Source organism: Aplosporella prunicola (genome assembly GCF_010093885.1).
Source record: "Aplosporella prunicola CBS 121167 unplaced genomic scaffold K452scaffold_12, whole genome shotgun sequence".
Classification (NCBI taxonomy): domain Eukaryota; kingdom Fungi; phylum Ascomycota; class Dothideomycetes; order Botryosphaeriales; family Aplosporellaceae; genus Aplosporella; species Aplosporella prunicola.
The window spans coordinates 211,568-231,069 of record NW_022983540.1 but is presented as its reverse complement, the minus strand read 5'-3'; the positions used below and the strand labels follow the sequence as shown (position 1 = coordinate 231,069).

The 19,502-nt window shown below is 53.9% G+C and overlaps 7 protein-coding genes and 1 non-coding gene across 8 annotated transcripts; 6 read left to right on the top strand and 2 right to left on the bottom strand.

Annotated features, from left to right (window-relative positions):
- Positions 1 to 382: 382 nt before the first annotated feature.
- K452DRAFT_249750 (uncharacterized protein) lies at positions 383 to 1,739 on the bottom strand. Its single transcript, XM_033538149.1, has 4 exons — positions 1,519 to 1,739; positions 1,405 to 1,459; positions 656 to 1,348; positions 383 to 603 (listed from the first exon to the last, which is right to left on the bottom strand). Exons 1-4 carry the CDS (start codon positions 1,594 to 1,596, stop codon positions 485 to 487), a joined length of 945 nt encoding a protein of 314 aa, XP_033397709.1. The 5' UTR covers positions 1,597 to 1,739; the 3' UTR covers positions 383 to 484.
- Positions 1,740 to 2,319: 580 nt separating this feature from the next.
- K452DRAFT_249747 (uncharacterized protein) lies at positions 2,320 to 3,719 on the top strand. The gene is made up of 3 exons (XM_033538148.1): positions 2,320 to 2,499; positions 2,588 to 2,875; positions 3,022 to 3,719. The coding sequence occupies exons 1-3, from the start codon at positions 2,344 to 2,346 to the stop codon at positions 3,400 to 3,402; spliced, it is 825 nt and encodes a 274-aa protein (XP_033397708.1). The 5' UTR covers positions 2,320 to 2,343; the 3' UTR covers positions 3,403 to 3,719.
- Positions 3,720 to 4,270: 551 nt separating this feature from the next.
- K452DRAFT_287187 (uncharacterized protein) lies at positions 4,271 to 6,061 on the top strand. Its single transcript, XM_033540429.1, has 3 exons — positions 4,271 to 4,815; positions 4,905 to 5,204; positions 5,258 to 6,061. Exons 1-3 carry the CDS (start codon positions 4,574 to 4,576, stop codon positions 5,838 to 5,840), a joined length of 1,125 nt encoding a protein of 374 aa, XP_033397707.1. The 5' UTR covers positions 4,271 to 4,573; the 3' UTR covers positions 5,841 to 6,061.
- Positions 6,062 to 6,699: 638 nt separating this feature from the next.
- K452DRAFT_t80 lies at positions 6,700 to 6,797 on the top strand. The gene has a single exon. It is a non-coding gene; the product is annotated as a tRNA-Leu (tRNA).
- Positions 6,798 to 7,742: 945 nt separating this feature from the next.
- On the top strand, positions 7,743 to 9,714 carry K452DRAFT_308403 (uncharacterized protein; the record flags this gene model as incomplete). The annotated part of the gene is made up of 3 exons (XM_033543152.1): positions 7,743 to 8,377; positions 8,439 to 8,920; positions 8,948 to 9,714. 3 exons carry the CDS (start codon positions 7,743 to 7,745, stop codon positions 9,712 to 9,714), a joined length of 1,884 nt encoding a protein of 627 aa, XP_033397706.1.
- Positions 9,715 to 10,508: 794 nt separating this feature from the next.
- On the top strand, positions 10,509 to 11,762 carry K452DRAFT_308402 (uncharacterized protein; the record flags this gene model as incomplete). The annotated part of the gene is made up of 1 exon (XM_033543151.1): positions 10,509 to 11,762. The coding sequence occupies one exon, from the start codon at positions 10,509 to 10,511 to the stop codon at positions 11,760 to 11,762; it is 1,254 nt and encodes a 417-aa protein (XP_033397705.1).
- Positions 11,763 to 14,920: 3,158 nt separating this feature from the next.
- K452DRAFT_318326 (uncharacterized protein) lies at positions 14,921 to 16,695 on the bottom strand. Its single transcript, XM_033544147.1, has 3 exons — positions 16,574 to 16,695; positions 16,270 to 16,508; positions 14,921 to 16,187 (listed from the first exon to the last, which is right to left on the bottom strand). The coding sequence occupies exons 1-3, from the start codon at positions 16,659 to 16,661 to the stop codon at positions 15,111 to 15,113; spliced, it is 1,404 nt and encodes a 467-aa protein (XP_033397704.1). The 5' UTR covers positions 16,662 to 16,695; the 3' UTR covers positions 14,921 to 15,110.
- Positions 16,696 to 17,003: 308 nt separating this feature from the next.
- On the top strand, positions 17,004 to 18,820 carry K452DRAFT_326560 (uncharacterized protein; the record flags this gene model as incomplete). The annotated part of the gene is made up of 3 exons (XM_033544851.1): positions 17,004 to 17,018; positions 17,074 to 17,916; positions 17,969 to 18,820. The coding sequence occupies 3 exons, from the start codon at positions 17,004 to 17,006 to the stop codon at positions 18,818 to 18,820; spliced, it is 1,710 nt and encodes a 569-aa protein (XP_033397703.1).
- Positions 18,821 to 19,502: the final 682 nt, after the last annotated feature.

Sequence of the window (19,502 nt, the reverse complement as noted above, 5' to 3'; positions counted from 1 at the left end):
CAGCAGCCGTCGTAGAGACATTATTTTCAGTGCAGTTGGTTAATTGTTGGAACACGTTGGAATTGGAAGTGATATGTTCATGCATCAAACAAGGCATCAAAAATAGCATCCAGTTTCCAAGTTAGGAAGGATGAGCCACCTTAAGACAATTGACTTTTATGTTTTTGCAAGCACTCCATGCTTTGTAAATACAGGAACTTTGTATTTGATACTGAATGCATGTTGTCTGCCAATAAATGCCCACTGACATACTTTCAACAGAAAACAATTTACACGTCGGTCAGTCGAGTACAGTAATACGCACTATGGAACCGTAGGTCAAGAGCAATTCGTCACTCTCCTATAATGCTTATTCAACAACGCCTTGTTTTCATCTCAGTTTCGGGGATATATCTTCTCATTAAGCTACTAGTCTTGCCTCAATTACCAAATTTATCCGACCGTTGTCTCTCGAGAATGCAATGTCGCTCTCATTACCATTTGCTCAAAGCCTCGACCCAGTGCGCCCCTCAGCGCTCCCATCTGCCGGACCAGATCTCGATAATATCCATTGGGCGACGTCGTTCGCAAATATCTTCTTATCATCTCCTGGCTCCATATGCACTACTCACATGTATTAGCTCGCGCCCTCTTTACACGCACAATCCAGACTTACGCTTATGGTACCACCCAACGTATTCCTTGAAGGTCTTGTCGGAAACCTTCCACCCTTCCATTACTTTTCTCGTCGGCTCACAATCGCAGACTCCATCTTCAGTTCCATGTCCCACCCAAACCCTCGTCTTTCCTCCTTCACCCATACCCTCCTCCAACCGCACAGCCTCAACCTCCAAACTCGCTGCCCGATCCAGCATGGCACTCAGGCCCTCGAGAGTTCCGGTATCATGGCACAGCTCATCCTGCTCGAACTGCTTCTGGACCTCAGGGTCTCTGCTCAACAATTTCGGATCTAACCGCTGGACCATTTGGCGATGTGGCGCCACGCGCGCCGCCATGCGCCCCGCAATGACGACGCCCTTAGAGGGGCGCGATGCCTTCGCCACAGCCACGAAGGGAGCCTCGGCAATGTAGCCGCGGATCTGGGACCGCACTTCATTGTCGCCCGCGACAGCGTAGTGCAGGATCTCAGCGCCGCCCATGGAGTGGCCCATCAAGAAGAGCGGGACGCCGCTCCCGGGCGGCAGCGCCTTCATGAACGACGTGATATCGGCGAGGACACGCTTGGTTGGGCCGGTCAGGCCGCGATCGCGCGGGCGCTGGACGGAACGCCCCCAGCCGCGCTGGTCGAAGGTGTAGGTTATGATTCCATAGGAAGCGAGGACGGGGAACAGCGGACCGTAGGCATTGCCTAAGGTAAGGCGTGTTAGGAGACGACGGCGACGAGAGATAGGGGACCCGGCTCACAGTGGTCGCTAAAACCGTGAATGAAAACAACACGGGCTTTGACCTCGCTGGTTGGCTGTGGATGCGCGAAATCAGTCCATGTGCTGTTGGCGTGGTAGTTCGGGTTGGACAAACCTTCCAAGTCTTGGTGTACAGCTTCACGCCGTCGTCGGTTGTGTGCCAGCCCTCTTCGGTGGTGAATGCTGCAGCCATTACGCGGCTAACAAAACGCAAGTTCAAACAAAGATAGTGTGTGTTGGGGAGGAAAGAGAAAAGTTGTGAGGAAACAGGGAACAGAGTTCAAGAGTACGAGTGGTTTCAAAGGCCGTCAAGGCACCCAGCCGCCTCTCCGCACCCGTCATCAGGTTGCCGACCCTGCAATCCGTCACCCGTGGCCGCATATGATGATCTGCCAGGGTTCCGTATCGATAGGGCATCATGCATCTAACCGGATGAGGCAAGGTGCATGTGAAGCCCAACTTCCGACGTAGCAAGCTGTTGTCTGCCTCAACCGCGGCGGGTTCAACAACGATAAACAGATCTTCACTGCTTGACTCGGGCAGCATTGCGTCGTGCTCGACTTTCTGGTCCCTGTTTCCAAGGCTTGGCCCATCTTTTTGCGCTCAAAATTACAAGCATCAATTGGGCAAGCGTTGTCGAGCGCCCTGTCGCGCCGTGGCTTTTCTTGACCGTTGACGCCACTTCCATTGGCCTTCCTGCGGGCGCGCGTCCCTTCGTCATCGTTGCTCCCCGCATCACGACAACACATCAATCGGCTGGCCACCACCCCCCGTCCCCTGCGTCCCGTTTCAATTGGACATAGCGCTATCCGAAGAATCAATTGGTGGCCGTGTCCATTCTCTGCTTCCAATGTTCAGGGCACGCCTGTCTTTTTGCTGCCTGCGCTGCAATTTCCCCGCCTCGGCTTTACCGTTGCGTCCCATTCACGCTTTTCGAACAATGAGTACGATCCGCTCGAAGGCCTCCCATGAGGAGCGCACAGCTTCTGAGCCACGTGATCCGAATCTGCATAGAGTGCGGATTGATCGTATCAAGGACGTCAATAGTACCACTAAACTGATCAAGCTATCTCTCAAGGAAAATAAACAGAATATGGTGAACCTTATTTTTCCTTTATGATTGCCTAAAATATTTTTCTATTCGACGATCTCGCCATTGGCAATGTGCTGACCAGACCTAGTAGTTCCTTCCTGGTCAGTGGCTGGATGTATTCGTTCCTGGTACCCCCAAAGCCGGTGGCTTTACAATTACGAGTGAGCCAGCTCGCACGTCTCCAAAACCACCTCAAACTGGTTTCCTCGAACTTGCCATCCAGAAGAGCCCAAACAACCCGCCCGCTGCATGGCTGTGGCGCCCAGTAGATGAAACCAGAGGAACCGAACTCAATGTTCGCGTTGGGGGAAGTTTCGTTTGGCCACCGTCGAATGTGCCCCTGGAGGATATTGACAGAGCGATATTCATCGCTGGTGGTGTGGGTATCAAGTAAGTTCTTCTCCCCGCATAGCTGGGATGAAACATGCTGACCCAAACACACTCAGTCCTCTCATATCAATGATATCCCATATGCAAACGACAGACCAGTCTCCCCCATCTGTCCAGTTCCTCTACGCCACCAAGGCTTCTGCGGGCGAACGCATTCTCTTCCTCGACCGCCTCATCTCTGCCACGCTGTCGCCTGCTCAAAGCATGCTTGTCGATCACGTGCCAAGCGAGTTCCGACTCAAGCTCTTCCTCACCGGTCAGACGAGTAACGTTGAACAACTCAACGACGGCGACAGCAAGCCTTTGCGTCAGCAGATGGAACGCGAGGCTGTGGACGTGGCTTTTCGCCGCCTGACTGTGAATGATGCATTGGACGTGCTTGGGCCGGAGCAGAACAGAGCGAAAACAGTGTGCTATGTCTGCGGACCACCAGCAATGACGGATGAGTACGTGAAGGTGTTGCGGGAGCAGAAGGGTATGGACGAGGGAAGAGTCATGTGCGAGAAGTGGTGGTAGGACCTACTGCGGACACGATCCGCGCGTCTGTCGTCACGATGGAACACGTAAGCCACGGAACGTGGAAAGGTCGGTTTGCAGCGGTGGGTCCAGAATCCAGGTACGATGCTCACGCGGAGCGGCAAAATAGAGAGCAGGTATCGCCGTTGAGGATCGGGCAATTTAGATGCAGGAGAGGAGGTGTCCACCGGGGCCATGTATAAGCGCTATTGGACCCGCATAACTTGTCGCCTCGAGTGCTTCCTTGAAGGAAAAGCAAATGTGGCAGATGCGGCGACGCGCGCAAAGACCGAGGATAGGGGAAGAGGGTAGGTAAGTATCCGTAGGATGACGACGTTTTGTCGCTGAGCCCCCGGGCTGGGGCTAGGGCGAGGCAGTGAAGAGAAAATCCCCGGGATGCCACGACTTGCCGGTTTAGGCAAGCGGGTCTCTCACGCACGACACACTGCATACTCCCGCTCACTTCTCCGGCTTCCGCAAACGCCGTGACTCTCCACGGATCAGACAGTCTGCAGACCATCTCGCCACGGCGGCGCCCAAGCGATTCGAAGAAAGCTTCTCAGTGATCTTCGCAAAGGTTTGGCGCTGACAGACCCCGAAAGAGTTTAGCGCCATCACGCCTTGCCTTGTCGCGCCGGGCGGGCCACGCGCGCCTCGGGCTGTGATTGGTGTGCAAATAGGCGCCACCATCACGACTCCCTTGTCGCCGCTCATCACAGCGGCCAACGAGCTTTCGTTCTGCACGTTCTCACTGTGCTCACCCTCGCACCGCAGCCCAGAGCCGGTCCCATTGCGGGAGCCTGACAGCGCAAAATTGAGCCATTGCCTCGACCCGGGTCTGGCTATCGGCTGACCCGCTCTCGCCATGGCCCGGCACGCTGCGTGCGACTTAATCGCTGCGAACTCCACATGCTGTGCTCAAGTCTCGCTCACCCTCCTTCTCCTCCAGAGTTTCAGCTTGGCTCCCCCGCTGCTGGCCCTGCTGATGCGTAGCTTCGTCAGCTCTGACTTTCGCGCCTATTCTCTCGCATCCTGCTGTTAAAGCTCTCGCCGGGCGCCAGCACCAGCCCTATCGATTCTGTACCTCTGCTACCCCAGCTTTCGTTTCAGCCTTTCCTCGACGCCGCGGCAAAAGCAGAGCTGTGCCCCGTCTGCGCCGCCAATAGCTATCATGGGCAACTTCTTTATCTCACGCAGCTGGCGGACGCGCAATATCATGATTGCCTGCCTGGTCATCGAGTTCGCCTTCACCGTCGCCGTCCTCACCCTCTTTGGCATCGCCAGCCCGAACCTCTACCGCACCAAGCTCTGGCAAGAAGGCTATGACCTGGGATTCAACAGTGCGCCCAATGCCATATTATACGCCATGGCCAATTACCGACCGGTTAACATCCCAATGGTGTGGAGTCAATTGTGAGTAACTTCATTGCTGGGCCATGAAATGTCACTGCCACCGTAATATCTTTCATGGCTACGCGCATTCAGTAGCTAACTTTTTCCAGTCTCACTACATGGAACCTCGTGATCTCCGTCTTGTCGATGTTCATTCTCCTAACGAAAACGACGCTGTTCACCATGCACATGTTTTACCCAATTCTATCGCTCCTCACCCACATCGCTTGCCTGGCTATCTACTCCGTAAGTCTTCACGGACAGATCGGACATGACACCATTGATCGCGACCACCCTTCCACTGGCCTTCCTTGGTACATTGGCCACAGCTGCGGCATGTCCTCCACGAATAAGATCAAAGGCTACTGCCTGCAAGCTAAGGCCTCTTTTGTGATGACCATTCTCATGGTGTAAGTTGGTCAAGCACTCAAATCTGCAAATACCTAGGCCTGACACTTTACAGCATCCTCTTCAGCATCTACATCATTCTCGCCATCCACAGCATGATACCGACCAAGGAGCAACGCCTCAGACACGTGAGCAAAGTCCAAGAGAAATCCGACCGCAAGTCCAAGATTGCCGCCCTGCAAGCCGAGACGCTGGAAGCCCAAGCATCATTGTCACAATACTGGGCCGCGCAGGGCCACCAATATCCCCTGACCCCGGGCACCATGGGCCCGCGCAGCGCGCGGTTTGCGACCTCGCCCCATCCCTACAGCCCCGCGCCCTACAGCGCCGGCGGACCATTTGTCACGCAAGGACCCTACAGCCCCGGGATCGCATACGCGCAGTCGCCGATTTCGCCCGTCAGCCCGTACCAGCAGTGGCAAGCGGCGTACGGGCCGCCAACCTCGCCCGCCGCGCCGCCTGCGACGCACTATACCAGCAACGGCGATGTCGACTACAGCAAGCAGCAGTGGGAGATGCACCAGTGGCCGGCGAGCGCGGGCACGCACGGCGCGGTTAAGAGCCCGGTGCATTCGACGGCGTCGGGTGGGTCGGCCGTCAGGGCGCCGAGCGATGATTTGCCGCTCCGGGAGCGGTAGATGGGGACGCAGAAGATGAATAAAATTTGAAAGAAAGAGTTGCCTACCTGAAGACTGGGCTGGCCTAGTCCGGGGGATGACGATGAACGAGGTGGATAATTATTTTCCTTGGGTTTTTTCGCGACGGTTTTTTCGTTTATATTTTCTTTCCTTGGGTTTTCGTTTTCTTGATACCACGCACTGCTGCCTCGTCCTTTTTCTTGTATATATGGATGGATGGATGGATGGGTTCTGAGAGAAGGAACGGCGGAGCGGCTTTACTTTAGCTACAGATCGGGGTGCTGGGGCGGATGGATGGATAGGTGGGGTTTGCTGCAGGCTCGCGCTCGGTCTATTGACCTTGGTCTAGATCTGGTTGGGTGGTTGGGTGGATGGATGTGGAGGGATTGGTTGGTTGGTTGACTTGCTTGCTTGCTTGCTCCGCTCCGCTCCGCTGCGGTTCGCGCGGAAAAGTTAATGCCAGAATTTTGTCCGCTCGATTTATCTACTGCATCATTTGTGAACTTGTGGATTGCTGTGTCGTATTGTGTACGCAGATGCGTCTATAGTAGAGCAGCGAGTTGTTAGACTTGGGAGAAATCGGCGTACATAAAAGCCATGCCATGGGCGGGGGTCCTCGCACATCCAATCCATGCATACACTGGCTACAAAAGTCCAGCAAGCTTTTGACGAGAGAAAAATGATGGGTTTGGAGCCCCCCAAAAAAAAGATAGATGCCGAGTGAGTCGCGAACGATGCAACCACCAGACAAGCACCAAGCACCAAGCTTCCCCGAATTGAAGACGATGATGGAGTTCGCTCTTACGAAAATATATTGAGAATTATAATTTATGGAATCAAATGAATTTATTCATCAATAGGCAAGGTGGCCGAGTTGGTTATGGCGCCAGGTTAAGGTCATCTTAACGCTAATTCCTGGTGGGGCAACCCGCGCGAGTTCGAGTCTCGTCCTTGTCAATATTCTTTTTTGGTTTTTTATTAGACTTTTTAGAGACTTCTTTTGTAGAAGGAAGTTCGCGGTCTTACGGGGATGAAGTGTGTGGGTTTGTTTTGTTTTGTTTTGTAAGGAGGAAGGATTGCGTTCGTTGTTGGGGTTTGGGGAGGTGAGGGGTGGGCTTTCTGACCTAATTTTTTCCTTACCTCTTCTTCAGTCTTCATCTTCGATTTATTCTTCGAACTTTTATTTTGGTTTTTCTACTTGCTATCTTGCCTTCTGACTTGCTGCCTTTCTTCTTTCTGCTCTCACCTCTTTCTTTTACCTTCTTGCCTTCTACCTACACCCCTGCTTTTCTGCTTTTCTGCCTTTATCGTATCGTCATCCATCACCTAGCAAGCGCACACCATTGAGACTCTTAGGACAGATCCTACAATATCCATCGCCTTTCGTGACAAAAGGTTCAGCATATTCGTTTAACATCTTTTATTGGTATTGGCTTTCGCGTTTTCGCGTGCTCCCCGGTGGATGTACAGCATTGCCAACAGAATTAGAGACCCTTTATCAGCCACCTACTCACACGAAAGCCTTTCCATCTTAGCCTTTCCTTTGCAGCTATAATTATCGGCCTGAGATTTCGGCTCGGGTTCAATGACGCTTTTTGCACACCGAGGTTGGCGACTGGGGAGCCGCCAGCCAATCACCTTTATTTGTGTCTCGCGGCCAGCAGCAACGGGATACAATACTAATGCCTGATATTTTGGGGAAGGCTGAGCCTCCCTGGTGCCTGTTCTTGAGCAACACAAAGAGAACATTCATTCGCTTGTGTAGCACTACCGCACCAGCTGGTTCCAAGTAGCACAAGGCTGAGAGGAAAGTGCGGAGACTCATATAATGGCAACCTTCTATGCCCACTGGTGAGATTTACAGACAAACTACCTCACAACCTCATACTTTCACGGCCCCAGATGTCGATAACTGATCAAGAACCCGCAGCAGCCATGCTCATTCCTCCAGGGCATGAACTTGATTACATAAGAGCATGGGACTATCCAGAAGGTGTCTCGCCCATTTCGATAATGCCCGCGAGCCACACAGCAAGCGATACCTACAGCATGCCTGCCTCAGGTCCAGTCGAAAACTTCACGGAGGACAGGTCAAACTTCATTGGTCCACCGACAGCGCAAGCCTCCAACTGCGATTTGATAGACCAAGGCCATACCACCGAGAAGGAGGCTCTTCCCGTGACCATTAACTGGAAAGCACCGGCATGGATGGGCACTGCATTCATCCTCGGCGCCGCCTTCAGCATAGCACATCACGTATTTTACAAAAGCTTGGACAACACGCTGGTAACATCGCAGGCACACCAAGAGTTTGCCATCCGTATCGGCACCGGCTTAACGTTTCTCACAAAATCTTTTTTCACGGCAGCTGTGGGAGCCGCGTTCGTCCAGTACTTTTGGGTGACGGTCAAGAAGAAGCATATTAGCGTGAGCGGACTCGACGAGATCCTTTCTTTGACTACCGATCCTACGTCATTTTGCAGTATCGAGGTCCTTTTACATGCGAAAATCCTGGCGCTGTTGGCGGCGATCATGTGGTAAGTAGGCCGAAAACGGGTAGTTAGAGGATCCCCTGCTGAAGTGGTTTGCTGCTGACAGGTTGATTCCACTCGTCACTACCTTGACTCCGGGAACGCTATCTGTCCAGCCTGTTTCTATCACCAATATAACCTCTGCAGAGGTGCCTTATATTGACTTTTCTTCCGAAAATCCCACCAACAATTCGGTGTTATTAGGCACATGGGAAGGCGCTGCGAATCTTATGGGGGCCAGTCCATCACTGAGACGTTTGCTATCTGCCACTGCAGCATCGGCCTCCATTGCATCAATGACTGCTCCATCTCCGAACTCTTCCTACACCTTAGACTTTTACGGTCCAACTCTAAAGTGCGAAAACGTGAGTACGACTGGTTATGACAAGAACGATATAAGTGACTATGGCCCGTTAAAAGATGTTTTTGTCGCCAAGCTATTCAACACGACGCCCCCTTCTGTTTATTACAGGGCTGTTGCTCCATACGACATGTGCGGTTATATTCTTGTTAGAGCCGGGGTACCCGAAAAGCGCACAAACTTCACCTGTAAGTTGTGGAATGCTTCCTATATAGTCGATCTGGCCTTCTCCGACGGTGTTCAATCCACTGTTTTCCGACAAGTAGATTTGATATCACCGACAAACTACACCAACGCGGACTTCTCTTCGAAACGAGCTCCAGGAACCCTGGAATACCAAACAATGTTTCTCGCACTCGCCGATATCCTCGTTGGAGACATCGGGGAGGCTGTCTCTAGTCACTACGGCGAGGACGAGAAGTTCTTTCTCACCGGCTTGCCAGGGTGCCGAGAGTTCTATACGCCCCCGAGGGCTGGCTACCAGACCGGCTATGAGGGCCTATTTGACCCGTTCCCAGCCTGGATGTGCCGCAACAGGTCGCTGGCCACAGCCATCGAAGATCTGACACGCAACTTCACGCTGAGTCTATTCGCGACCGCCACGAACAAAACTACCACTGTCCCCGTCAATGCCACCTTCCTCGTCAACCATTACGCGTACAATGCCATCCCGCTCCTTGCATCGTACGGTACCGTTCTATTCGTCACACTCGCTTCAATCGCTGTCGGCTTTGCCGCCATCTGGACAAATGGATACGCCGCTAGCACGTCGTTCTCCTCTATCGTGCTCGCTTCGCGCAATAAGGACTTGGATCATTTGGCTCAGGGACGGAGTTTGGGCGCGCGCCCGCTTGCGAAGGATATCGCGAAGACTAAGCTGAGGTATGGACTTTTGCAATCTAAGCGGGGGGTTACTCAGCCGGCTTTTGGGCTGGGAGATAGTGTGGCGCCACTGAAGAAGGGAATGGTTGGGGCTTTTTGATTTAGCTTGCCGACTGGTCAGTAATGCGCTTTGGGCTGGAGGATGCTAATGTTGACTTATGAATGGGGAGAAGGTGTGGGCATCTGGATCGCACGCTTTTTGCTCCTATTGACCATTACCTTCAGTGCAAGATATGGGAAACCTGGGGAACCGGGGTACGTTTGTCAGCATTTGTTTAGTTCGCTTGTTTGAGACCCTTTTGTCATCCTCGATGTTAACATATTGCCCAACTCGGTTAGCGCACTTTCGCCCGCACTGTGCAACCTTTATTTTATCCTGCAACGCGTCTCCTTCCTTCTAATTCAACCACTCCACTTGCTTTCCGCCTCTGTGGTGTGTTTTTGGGCTCCAATTGCACATCTCATTGCGCGCTTGTCTGATCACTTCATCACTTCTCAATCGCATGCTGCGAACACCTGCTACATTCGAAAGATACCGTCTCTACTAGCCGCCTTCTTAGAGGCTCATCTTCCGCCCCTCTAAGTGTCGACCCTGACTAGTTTTCTGGCCACACAATCAACGAGGCTTTGCCAAAGATACTCGCAATTTGACTGTCAACGAGCGAAGCCGAACACTGATTCACCTATCGCTTTCACAACACAGAGCAGCCTTAGCCTCACGAACAATCCACGACGAACCAAATCTAGAAAAGCATTCCTCAATTACTATGTTAATACCGACGTCGAAAACAATCCACACGTAAACCCGAACGGAAACAACATCCTCGCGACACGGATACAGAGCCTAAACAACTTCGACTTCCAAGGAGGTTCCTCATCCCCCCGAGAACAGGTATGCCGAATCTCAGAAACTCGGAGGCAGATCCCTCTCGTAGGGGCCAGTCTCCATCTGGACCCGTCCCTTCCGCCTACCACTACTACCCAAGCAGCCATATGATGTTCAAGTGGCTTGGAGGTATCCACGATGTGTTGGCTGGGAGCGACGCAATCACCAAGCTGTTTCCGGCATACAACACCATTCTGTCCAGGGCTTACTACTCTGTCCTCTGGTTCATTCAAGTGCTTAGAGCCAAGGCCGCGGCCCACACTCTAACTCGGAAGGAGACTCAGTTTCTTCAGCGTTTCGAACGGGCTTTCCTCTGGGAATATCTGCCCATTGCTGGACCCCTCAAGCCGTTCTTCATGTCGTTGGGCGCTGTCAAGCCAGATGATACCTTGTCATGGCTATATCCGATCCTTCCCATCCAGCTAGGGCCATCTCGCGCCAGTGATCTTTCAGTGATCTCAGAGCACAACGCCCTGTTGCCCTGTTTCCCTGGAATCATTTCCATGTTCCACGCGATCAAGGACCACACCAGTTTGGCGACATCCTTCTCTGACGATATCTTTGTTCCATCAGACGTAAGCACTGGAGGCTGGACCTTCCAAGGCCATCTCTTCCCGCCTCCCACTGCCAGGACCCATGTCGAGAAGGCCTACTTCTGGCTCCCAGGAATCAACAAGGCTCCTGAGCAAACCACCTCTGCTCTTGCTCGCACCCAGTCGAACTTGGAGCGTTGCTCCAACATTCCGATCATCACGGCCGATACAAGGTTGGCCACCATCGACGAGTACCTGCTGATGACCGACGACATGAGTTGGTTCCAACACCTCATCACCAACGCCTTCTTCGAGTCGACCTTCTTCAAGGACTCGACTGTTCTGTCCAAGATTTCGCCAGTAGCTACCCTGCAGACCGTCATTGCTGGAGCTTTCCCGGTTGTTGAACTTACGGATATCCCCGATATGCCAGGTGTTTGGTACTCTAGGAGCTTGATCCCTTTGAGGACTCAAAAACAGCCCATTTGCACCATGACTACGGACAACGATTGCCCAGTTGGCATCAATACCATGCTCAGCCTGACACTGTCTCCCAACACGTCTAGTTCCGGTGGAACTGATTTGCAGGATCATCGTTTCGGGAATGATGTTGAGAGCACTGATCGAGAGGAAGACGAAGACCCTATTCCCCGGCCGCTTTACGATGATTTTATCAGCTCGGTCATTCTGACGCATTACCAAAAGGTTAAGGACGATAAGGCTAACTGATTTGACGCTTAACTGTTCTCTCTCTCTCTATTTCTCACTCACTTTCTTTCTTTCATGGCACTATTCTGCTTCTGCAACTTGTTTGCAGTTCCCCTAATTCAATCAATTCACTTTTCCCACAAAAAAGAACACAGTCTCCACGGCAGAAGGCAAGATACCCAACCCATGTAATATAAAGAGGCACTGAAGCAATTCTTTGGCTACGAATTCAAAAGATCTTTTGGAGAAGCAATCACTCTCAAACATCGGCACATCCCATCGTCTAGATACATCCCCTGTACTTGTCTGGGAAAGCTTTTGGCGGGTTCGTGGATCCGATTGAGGCACAAATCCAACTTGCATATGACGTCGAAACGCAAACCTACCCACCACTACCGTCCCTTGCCACTGACATGAATCACCACATACTACTGGTGTAAAACATCATCACCCGGTGCTAGTGAGCTCTGCTGTGAAAAACATGTTGTCTATACTCTTAGACGTGTTGTGACGCGCTGGTAACGCGAACATCGTTCGGATCGGATTGTTGCCCTTATGTTGGCAATGGATAGTCTGCAATTTATCATCAGATAATAATCTGTTTGTGGTAGAGATCTCATACTTAGTTTAAGCAAAAGCCAATTTATGACCAAGGCGAGTCTCCGCTCCTTCTGTTAATCCATCTATACTCTGCAACATTCTAAAATTTGACACCCCTTGCACCCTCGATTATGCCTTTGGTTCCTCTATTACCAAATTCCCCTTCATCTATATATTTTTAACACACTATAAGGCGCTTTCTCGGGTTAGCACACTCGGCCTCGATCACCCTCGAATAGACAGATCATAAATAGCCTTTATAGCGATACATGTATGCGAAGCCTACTAGCTCAAACAAGCACAGTATTGAAAGGTTACAACCCACAGTGACGATGGCAATATAGCAGTGCAGAATTAACAGTGAATATCAAGTATTTAGTCGGCAAGAATTTAGCCTCCAAGTCTTCACAAGCCAAAGCTAGAACCTTCTTCCGCACGTCCCAGTCAATCGTGTAAACTCATAGCGGACAAAGGGACAGGAACCATCTTGCCAGAGTATAGCAAACCCAACAAGGAGACTAAGGACTACCCATTGATGTACCTATTTTATTTGTTGTGAGCATAAACATCATCACTTCCAAACACTGGCGTCGTGCAGCACCACCAACCACTAATACAGGGCATTACTTAAGTGACCACCATACTTTTTCCCTTCGGTCCAGCACTTGAGCGGAGCGTAAATCGAGCACTTCTTCTTGCCTTCATCTCAACCTCCCTTGACAGGATAATTGCGTCGATTGATCCAGGGAAGCCATGAATTTCGTTAGCTAGTTTTCCTAGCTTGTCCCGCACGCCCTGATGGACATAGCCGATTCGACCTGCCTTAGCACGAGGCGTAATATCGTCTATTACACAGTTTCGCGGATAATCCATTCCGCATTCTATTCTTTCTTGCGACATTCTCTTATAGTGGAACCAAGATTGCCTTGACGTGATCAATAATAAGTTAGTAATATATAAATAACAAAGCGGTCGCGACACAGGCATCAACATCACCACTACCATCATCTAAGCTACTCTTTGCCCTAAAAGATGTCTTTCTGAATGGGGCCGAAGACAAGGAGCTCTTCGATAAGATAAAATCGACTAGCATACTATATTAAAGCTTCATAACCGCAATCTCGCTATATCACATTGTATTATTAGAAAAGAGAGCGTAGCCCGGCTAGTAACACCCACAGCATAAGACAAGGCAAGACGAGTCAGCAATAAGCACAAAACCACCACCAAACTTAACAACCAACACCTCCCGCAACTCCTTCATTTCAACGCCAAACTCACTTAGTCTCCAGACTAGAAGCCCCAACGAGGTACAAAAGCGCTCAAGCTCGCACCGAAAGAACTCGAACCGCAGAGACAGACGTCAATTCCAAAGGAGTTGAGTGAGATCGAAGAGGAGTCAGAAGGGGCACAAACAACCCATTCCAACCACCGGTGCCTCTACCCATCCTCTCCCCAAACCTCACACAGCATCAACACCCCCACACCCCTCACGCCAACAAGATGCCACACACCACCACCACCACCACCACCACCACCACACCATACCGCACCCCATCACCTCGTCCTGTCGTCGTTGACCCAGCTCACCATTCCTCAGTCCGCACTGCTGCGCTCTTCCTCAACCAACTTGCGAAACTCGCCGTGGAAACAGAACATGCAGTATCCGTAGCCAAGTTTCCCCCATCCAAATCCTACTTCTTCTTCGCAGCTGAGACAGGCGTGTGCTGTATGGTAAGGGTTACTGTGCTAATGAGCTAGAGTTGAGTTATAAAGCCTTGATCGCACTGCCTTTGCTGTGTTATGTGTATCGTCTTCTAACTCCTAACCTCTTACATAGCATAGGCAGTCTAGTCTAGACCACGATTAAGTTCTCTCACTACACAGATCACCCCTTCCCCACCCCTCCTTTTACCACCCATTCCCAACCACCAACCCTCCACCTCAACCCCACCACCGCCTACATAAACCCCCTCCCGATAACCAAGTTCCCAACAACAAGACCCGCACACAGCACAGCACAGCATTCTGCACCCCAGTCCCACGACCAAGGAAAGAGTGATAACAGAAACCGAGTCTGGGTCCTGCATCGTAAACACCACTACACTGAGTCCTTATACAGCCCACTGGTCTACGCGCCTGCACTGACCGGCACTTGCCGCTACCACATCCTCTGTACTTACCATCACGACGGCCTAATGACACTGCACACGCCACTCCGGCATTGATACCGAGATTCGTCGGCTGTATGCAGCATCGCCATCGCCATCACCCTCCCTCACACCAGCCACCTCGCCACATAAGGAACGGAAGCGCAGTGTGGCGCCAGCAGGCACGCACGCACGGTAATTCCATCGTGTCGGCGCAGAAAGCTGCCTCTCCTACGGTAGTTCGCTGCGGAGGGCGACAGTGTTGCGGTTGTGGGGGTAGTAGTGAGGAAGAGCAAGAGAGTAAAAAGCAGAGGAAGCGCATGTTCATAAAGGAATGAATGGACGTTGTAAGCCTAGGTATAACGCCTTTTGTCGTGCACGATATCTTAGCTGATTATAGGTAGGTAGTGGAACATAGACGTGTTGATTATTGAAATACACGAGTAGATGCTATTGTTGCTGTTGCTGTTGCTGTTGCTGTTGCTTGATAGGTATAGTCTATAACGCGCTCTCCGACTCTCGGTTCAGCTATTTTATCTACATCCACATGCCCTTCCACCCTAGCTATTAAACACTAAACCCACTCACCTGCCCCCCGCCTCCCTCCCACTCACACACACTATGACTCGCCCTTCCGCCTAAAAATGCCCACGAAGCCACCAACGCCAAACGTGACGCCCGCCTTCGGACGACAGACCATCTTCCAGTCAGCCGGATCATCCGCCGCGTCAACGAGCTCCGCATCCCGGCGCGCAACATCCTGCTCCACGGCCTTTGCCTGCGCGACAGTCGGGCTATCAGCACTGCTGGTGGTGGGCACTGGCTCTGGCGTCTCTGCCCCCTCTAGCGCAGACAGCGCATCGCCGTCTTCCGCGTCCGCGTCCTCTGGCACCGGTGTCGCAGCCTGCGCTGCCTCGGCCGGCACGCCCGCTTTCCGCAGCTTCGTCAGTCGCACGTCCCAGTTGCGCACCGTGTCGCTGCCCTTGAGCTCGACGACGCGCTCGAGTGCAAACGGCAGGTGTCGCGCTTTGATGACGCGGGATGCGTCGGCGATCTGCGTGATGCTGGGGTTGAAGACGGCGAGGATGGCGTCGGTGCGCATGGCTGGGGCGAGCGCGTCCAGGTGCTCTTCTGCGGACGCGAGGTCGAGGAAGACGTGCGAGAGGAAGGGGGATGTTGCCGCCTTAGAAGAAGAGGAAGAAGAGGGGGTAGAGGTGGTGGAGGAGGCGGGCTTGGCGGATTTGGCGCGCGCAGCGAGCTGCCCCCGCACAAAGTCCGACACGTCGCCCACGTGCATGTCGATGTGTGGCGTGTAGAGGCCGTAGCGGAAGCCGTTGATGACCTTGGCGGCGTGGCGCGAGTGCTTCTCCGACACGTCGAGCGTGTGCACAATCGCGCGGCGCTTGCGCTTCCAGCTCTCAATCGTCTGCTCCGCCATGTGGTGCGTCGTGCTGCCGTCGTAGGTCGCGTCTTCCAGCGGGTGTGGGGCCTCTTCGTCCGTGGGGACGGGCTCCAGCAGCGTTGGCGGCGGCGGGTTGGCGCCCGCAATGGCCCGCGCCAGGTGCAGCGTCAGGGAGCCATGGCCTGTGCCGGCTTCCAGTATCTCAATGGGCGGCGTCGAGGCATTGCGGTCTGTGGGCGGCTCGACGTGGATGTCTAGCAGGCCGACTATGATGTTGGCGTCGTTGGGGTATATCTGCTCCGTTGGCCCGAGATATTAGCATTCCGGCTCTTCTTTTGATTTCTTCTCTCTTGCTTCACGCGAAGGTGCAACGAACAGGCGTGACGATGCGAGGCACGAGGCGGATGTACTCATCCAGCGTGGGCTCGTGGATGCGGTATTCGGTTTGCTTGACTCCGGCGGCATTGAAGACGTCGCGGACGCGCCTGCCGATGATGTAGTCGTGGAGGATGACGCCATGCTGGTTTTCGATGCGGGTGCCGCGCTTGAGCTTCTTGATGATGAAGCCCTCGTGGTCGGCGCGCTTCTTGAGGCGCAGCAGAACCGTGTCGCCCTCTGTGTGGTCGCGTGCGATCAGCGGCGGCGGCGGGCCGACGGCGGACGGGAAGGAATCGACGTACCAGCGAAGACCTTGGAGTCGGAGGTCAGGCGCCGGACGCACTGGCGGCAGACTGGCGAGACAAGTCTGGGTCTTGAAAATCGCAACATTGTGTGGTGTTGTGGTGTTGTGGTGGTGGTGGTGCGGTGGTGCAATAATAATGGCACGCAGATTTGCACTGTAAATCTGGGGAAGCGTTTGTTCGAGCGGCCGCTAGCAGGGATGGTCAACGCCTGAGGCCACGATTGGCGGCGACGCGATGATCCAGGGACACTCTCCCGTCTAGACTTCTCCCGCTCTCGACCGTTCTCTTCCCTCGTCCTCGCGTCATCCCGCTCCATCTCACCCCCCTCTTAGCCTGGCGCGCGAGAATGGCAGGCTGTTTGGTGGGGATTCATTGAGAACACACAACCCCCCGTCACTTTTCGTCGCTTCTCCCACCACAACTCATCATGACACGACGAATAGTACCGCCCCCCCGCCTGGCGCTCATAGCTCCACTTGCTAATCGCCCACCGCTAGGTCCGCACCGGCATCCAGCTGGGCACCCTCACCACTCTGATCATCCTGCTCGTCATCTTCTTCGACAACCACTTCCGCGTGCTCCCACAGTCCATCCACGCCCACCTGCCCGTCCACCATGCCGGCCTCATCATCACCGACATCACCGTGCAAACATGCAACTCTCTCAACCCGCTGTCCAGCTGCAAGCTCGACGCCGACAAATGGCACCGCGTCGAGAAGGACCTGTACCTGAGCACGGGCTGGTTCAACAAGGCGTATGTGCACGTCAAGCGCAAGAAGGAGGAGGAGCTCAAGACGGAGGATAAAGTCGTGCTGGACGTGCGCGTCGGCCGCCTCGACCCCGCAATGGGCGAAAAGGGCCAGGCAGGCGAGAAGTGGGAGTCGCGCCCCGCGGGCATCTGGCTGCTGCGCTCGTCCAAGCGCCACGACAGCGACTCCAAGCAAGTCGTGACGGCCATCGACATTTTGTTTGGCGCCGACGCGGTCGAGCCGCGCCCCGGCTGGGAGATTCGCGACACGCCGCTGCTGCTGGACACGAGTGGCGAGGCGCAGGAGGCGCGCATGAGCATCCGGCGCGGCCTGCCCATCACCATCGACAAGCCCATCCCGCGGATAAACAAGGATGGCAAGTTTAAGATTTTGCAGGTGTCTGATTTGCATTTGAGTACTGGCCTGGGCAACTGCAGGGACCCGGAGCCCAAGGACCACAACGGCGGGCACTGTGACGCAGACAGTAGAACGTTGGAATTCGTCGGCAAAATCCTGGACCAGGAGAAGCCGGACATGGTCGTTTTGTCCGGCGATCAGGTCAATGGCGAGACGTCGCCAGACGCACAATCTGTGGGTATTTCACATCCATATATGGAATTCTTCATACTGACAGCCGCAACAGGCCATCTTCAAGTTCGCCGAACTTTTTATAAAACGCAAGATCCCCTACGCCGCCATCTTCGGCAACCACGACGATGAAGGCTCCCTCTCACGCGCCGCGCAAATGTCGCTCATAACCACGCTCCCCTATTCCCTTAGCGAGCCCGGCCCGCAAAACATCGAAGGCGTCGGCAACTACTACGTTGAAGTGCTCGCGCCGGGCTCGCACAGCCAGCACTCAGCTCTGACGCTCTACTTTCTGGACACGCACGCGTACTCGCCCGACGAGAACAAATTCCGGGGCTACGACTGGCTGAAGCCGAACCAAATCGCATGGTTCAAAGACACAGCCAAAGGGCTCAAAGAAGCGCACCACAAATACACGCACATCCACCTCGACATGGCCTTCATCCACATACCACTTCCCGAGTACGCACTCACGGACAACGAGCGCGTAGGCGCCTGGAAAGAAGGCGTCACAGCGCCCGGCTTCAACAGCCACTTCCACGACGCGCTGCTCGAGAACCACGTGCTGACGGTGTCGTGCGGCCACGACCACGTCAACGACTACTGCGCGCTCAGCAAGACCGAGAACGGCGATCCTCGCCTCTGGATGTGCTATGCGGGCGGCAGCGGCTTCGGCGGCTACGGCGGCTATAACGGCTACCATCGCCGCCTGCGCGTGTGGGAGATTGACGCTAACACGGCTAAGATCCGCACGTGGAAGCGCGTCGAGTGGGGCGAGACGGAGCAGCGGCTTGATGAGCTGGTCGTGGTTGATGGGGGGAAGGTCGTTGCGCCGCCGGCGGGGGAGGCGGGGCAGAAGGGTGAGGATCAGCAGCAGCAGCAGCAGCAGCAGCAGCAGCAGGGATAGAGGTAGGGGTAAGGGTAGTGGGAGCTGGTGCGCGAGCAGCGGGGTAGCGGATGCGCGGGCGGTGGTTGATGGTGCAGAAGAAGAAAGGGACCGGAAGGGGGAGGGGAGGGGAGGGCCGCGCGCAAGCCTTACTTGTATTCCGCCCCGCCGTCTGAAACGCCTCCCCGCCCTACATATCTCCGGAGCCCGCTACCTCATCCAGAACACCCACCCCACCCCCTCCTCGCGAGCACACAACGGCCTCGCCTCTTGCTGGCTAGCTGGTCGGCTACCTACATACAGGCTACCAGCTTACTCGACGAAAGCTTTTCTAGCTCCTCGGTCTTCTTCTATCCTCTTTCTCCTCTCCTTCTTCTTATCGTCCTTCCTATTCTTATCCTCCACGGGTTCCTGCCTCTCGTCCCTGTGCGTGCGCGTGCGAGTGCGTGTGAGGGAGAGTGTCTTAGCATGGCGTTCTGGGCGCGTGTCGTCGATGTCGAAGCTTGGTTGTTTGTTGGCTTTGTTGGCTTGGTCTTGTTTGGGCTGGTTTGGTTGGGTGGGTTGGGTTGTTTGCTGGTGATGGAAGGGGTGTAGAGAAGAAAGGCGGAAAACAGAAGCGCGGTCAAGTAAAGTGAAGCGTCTCGAATCGGATTGGATTGGATTGAACTACCTAGTGTTTTTGGTTTGTTGGGGTGGGGTGGTT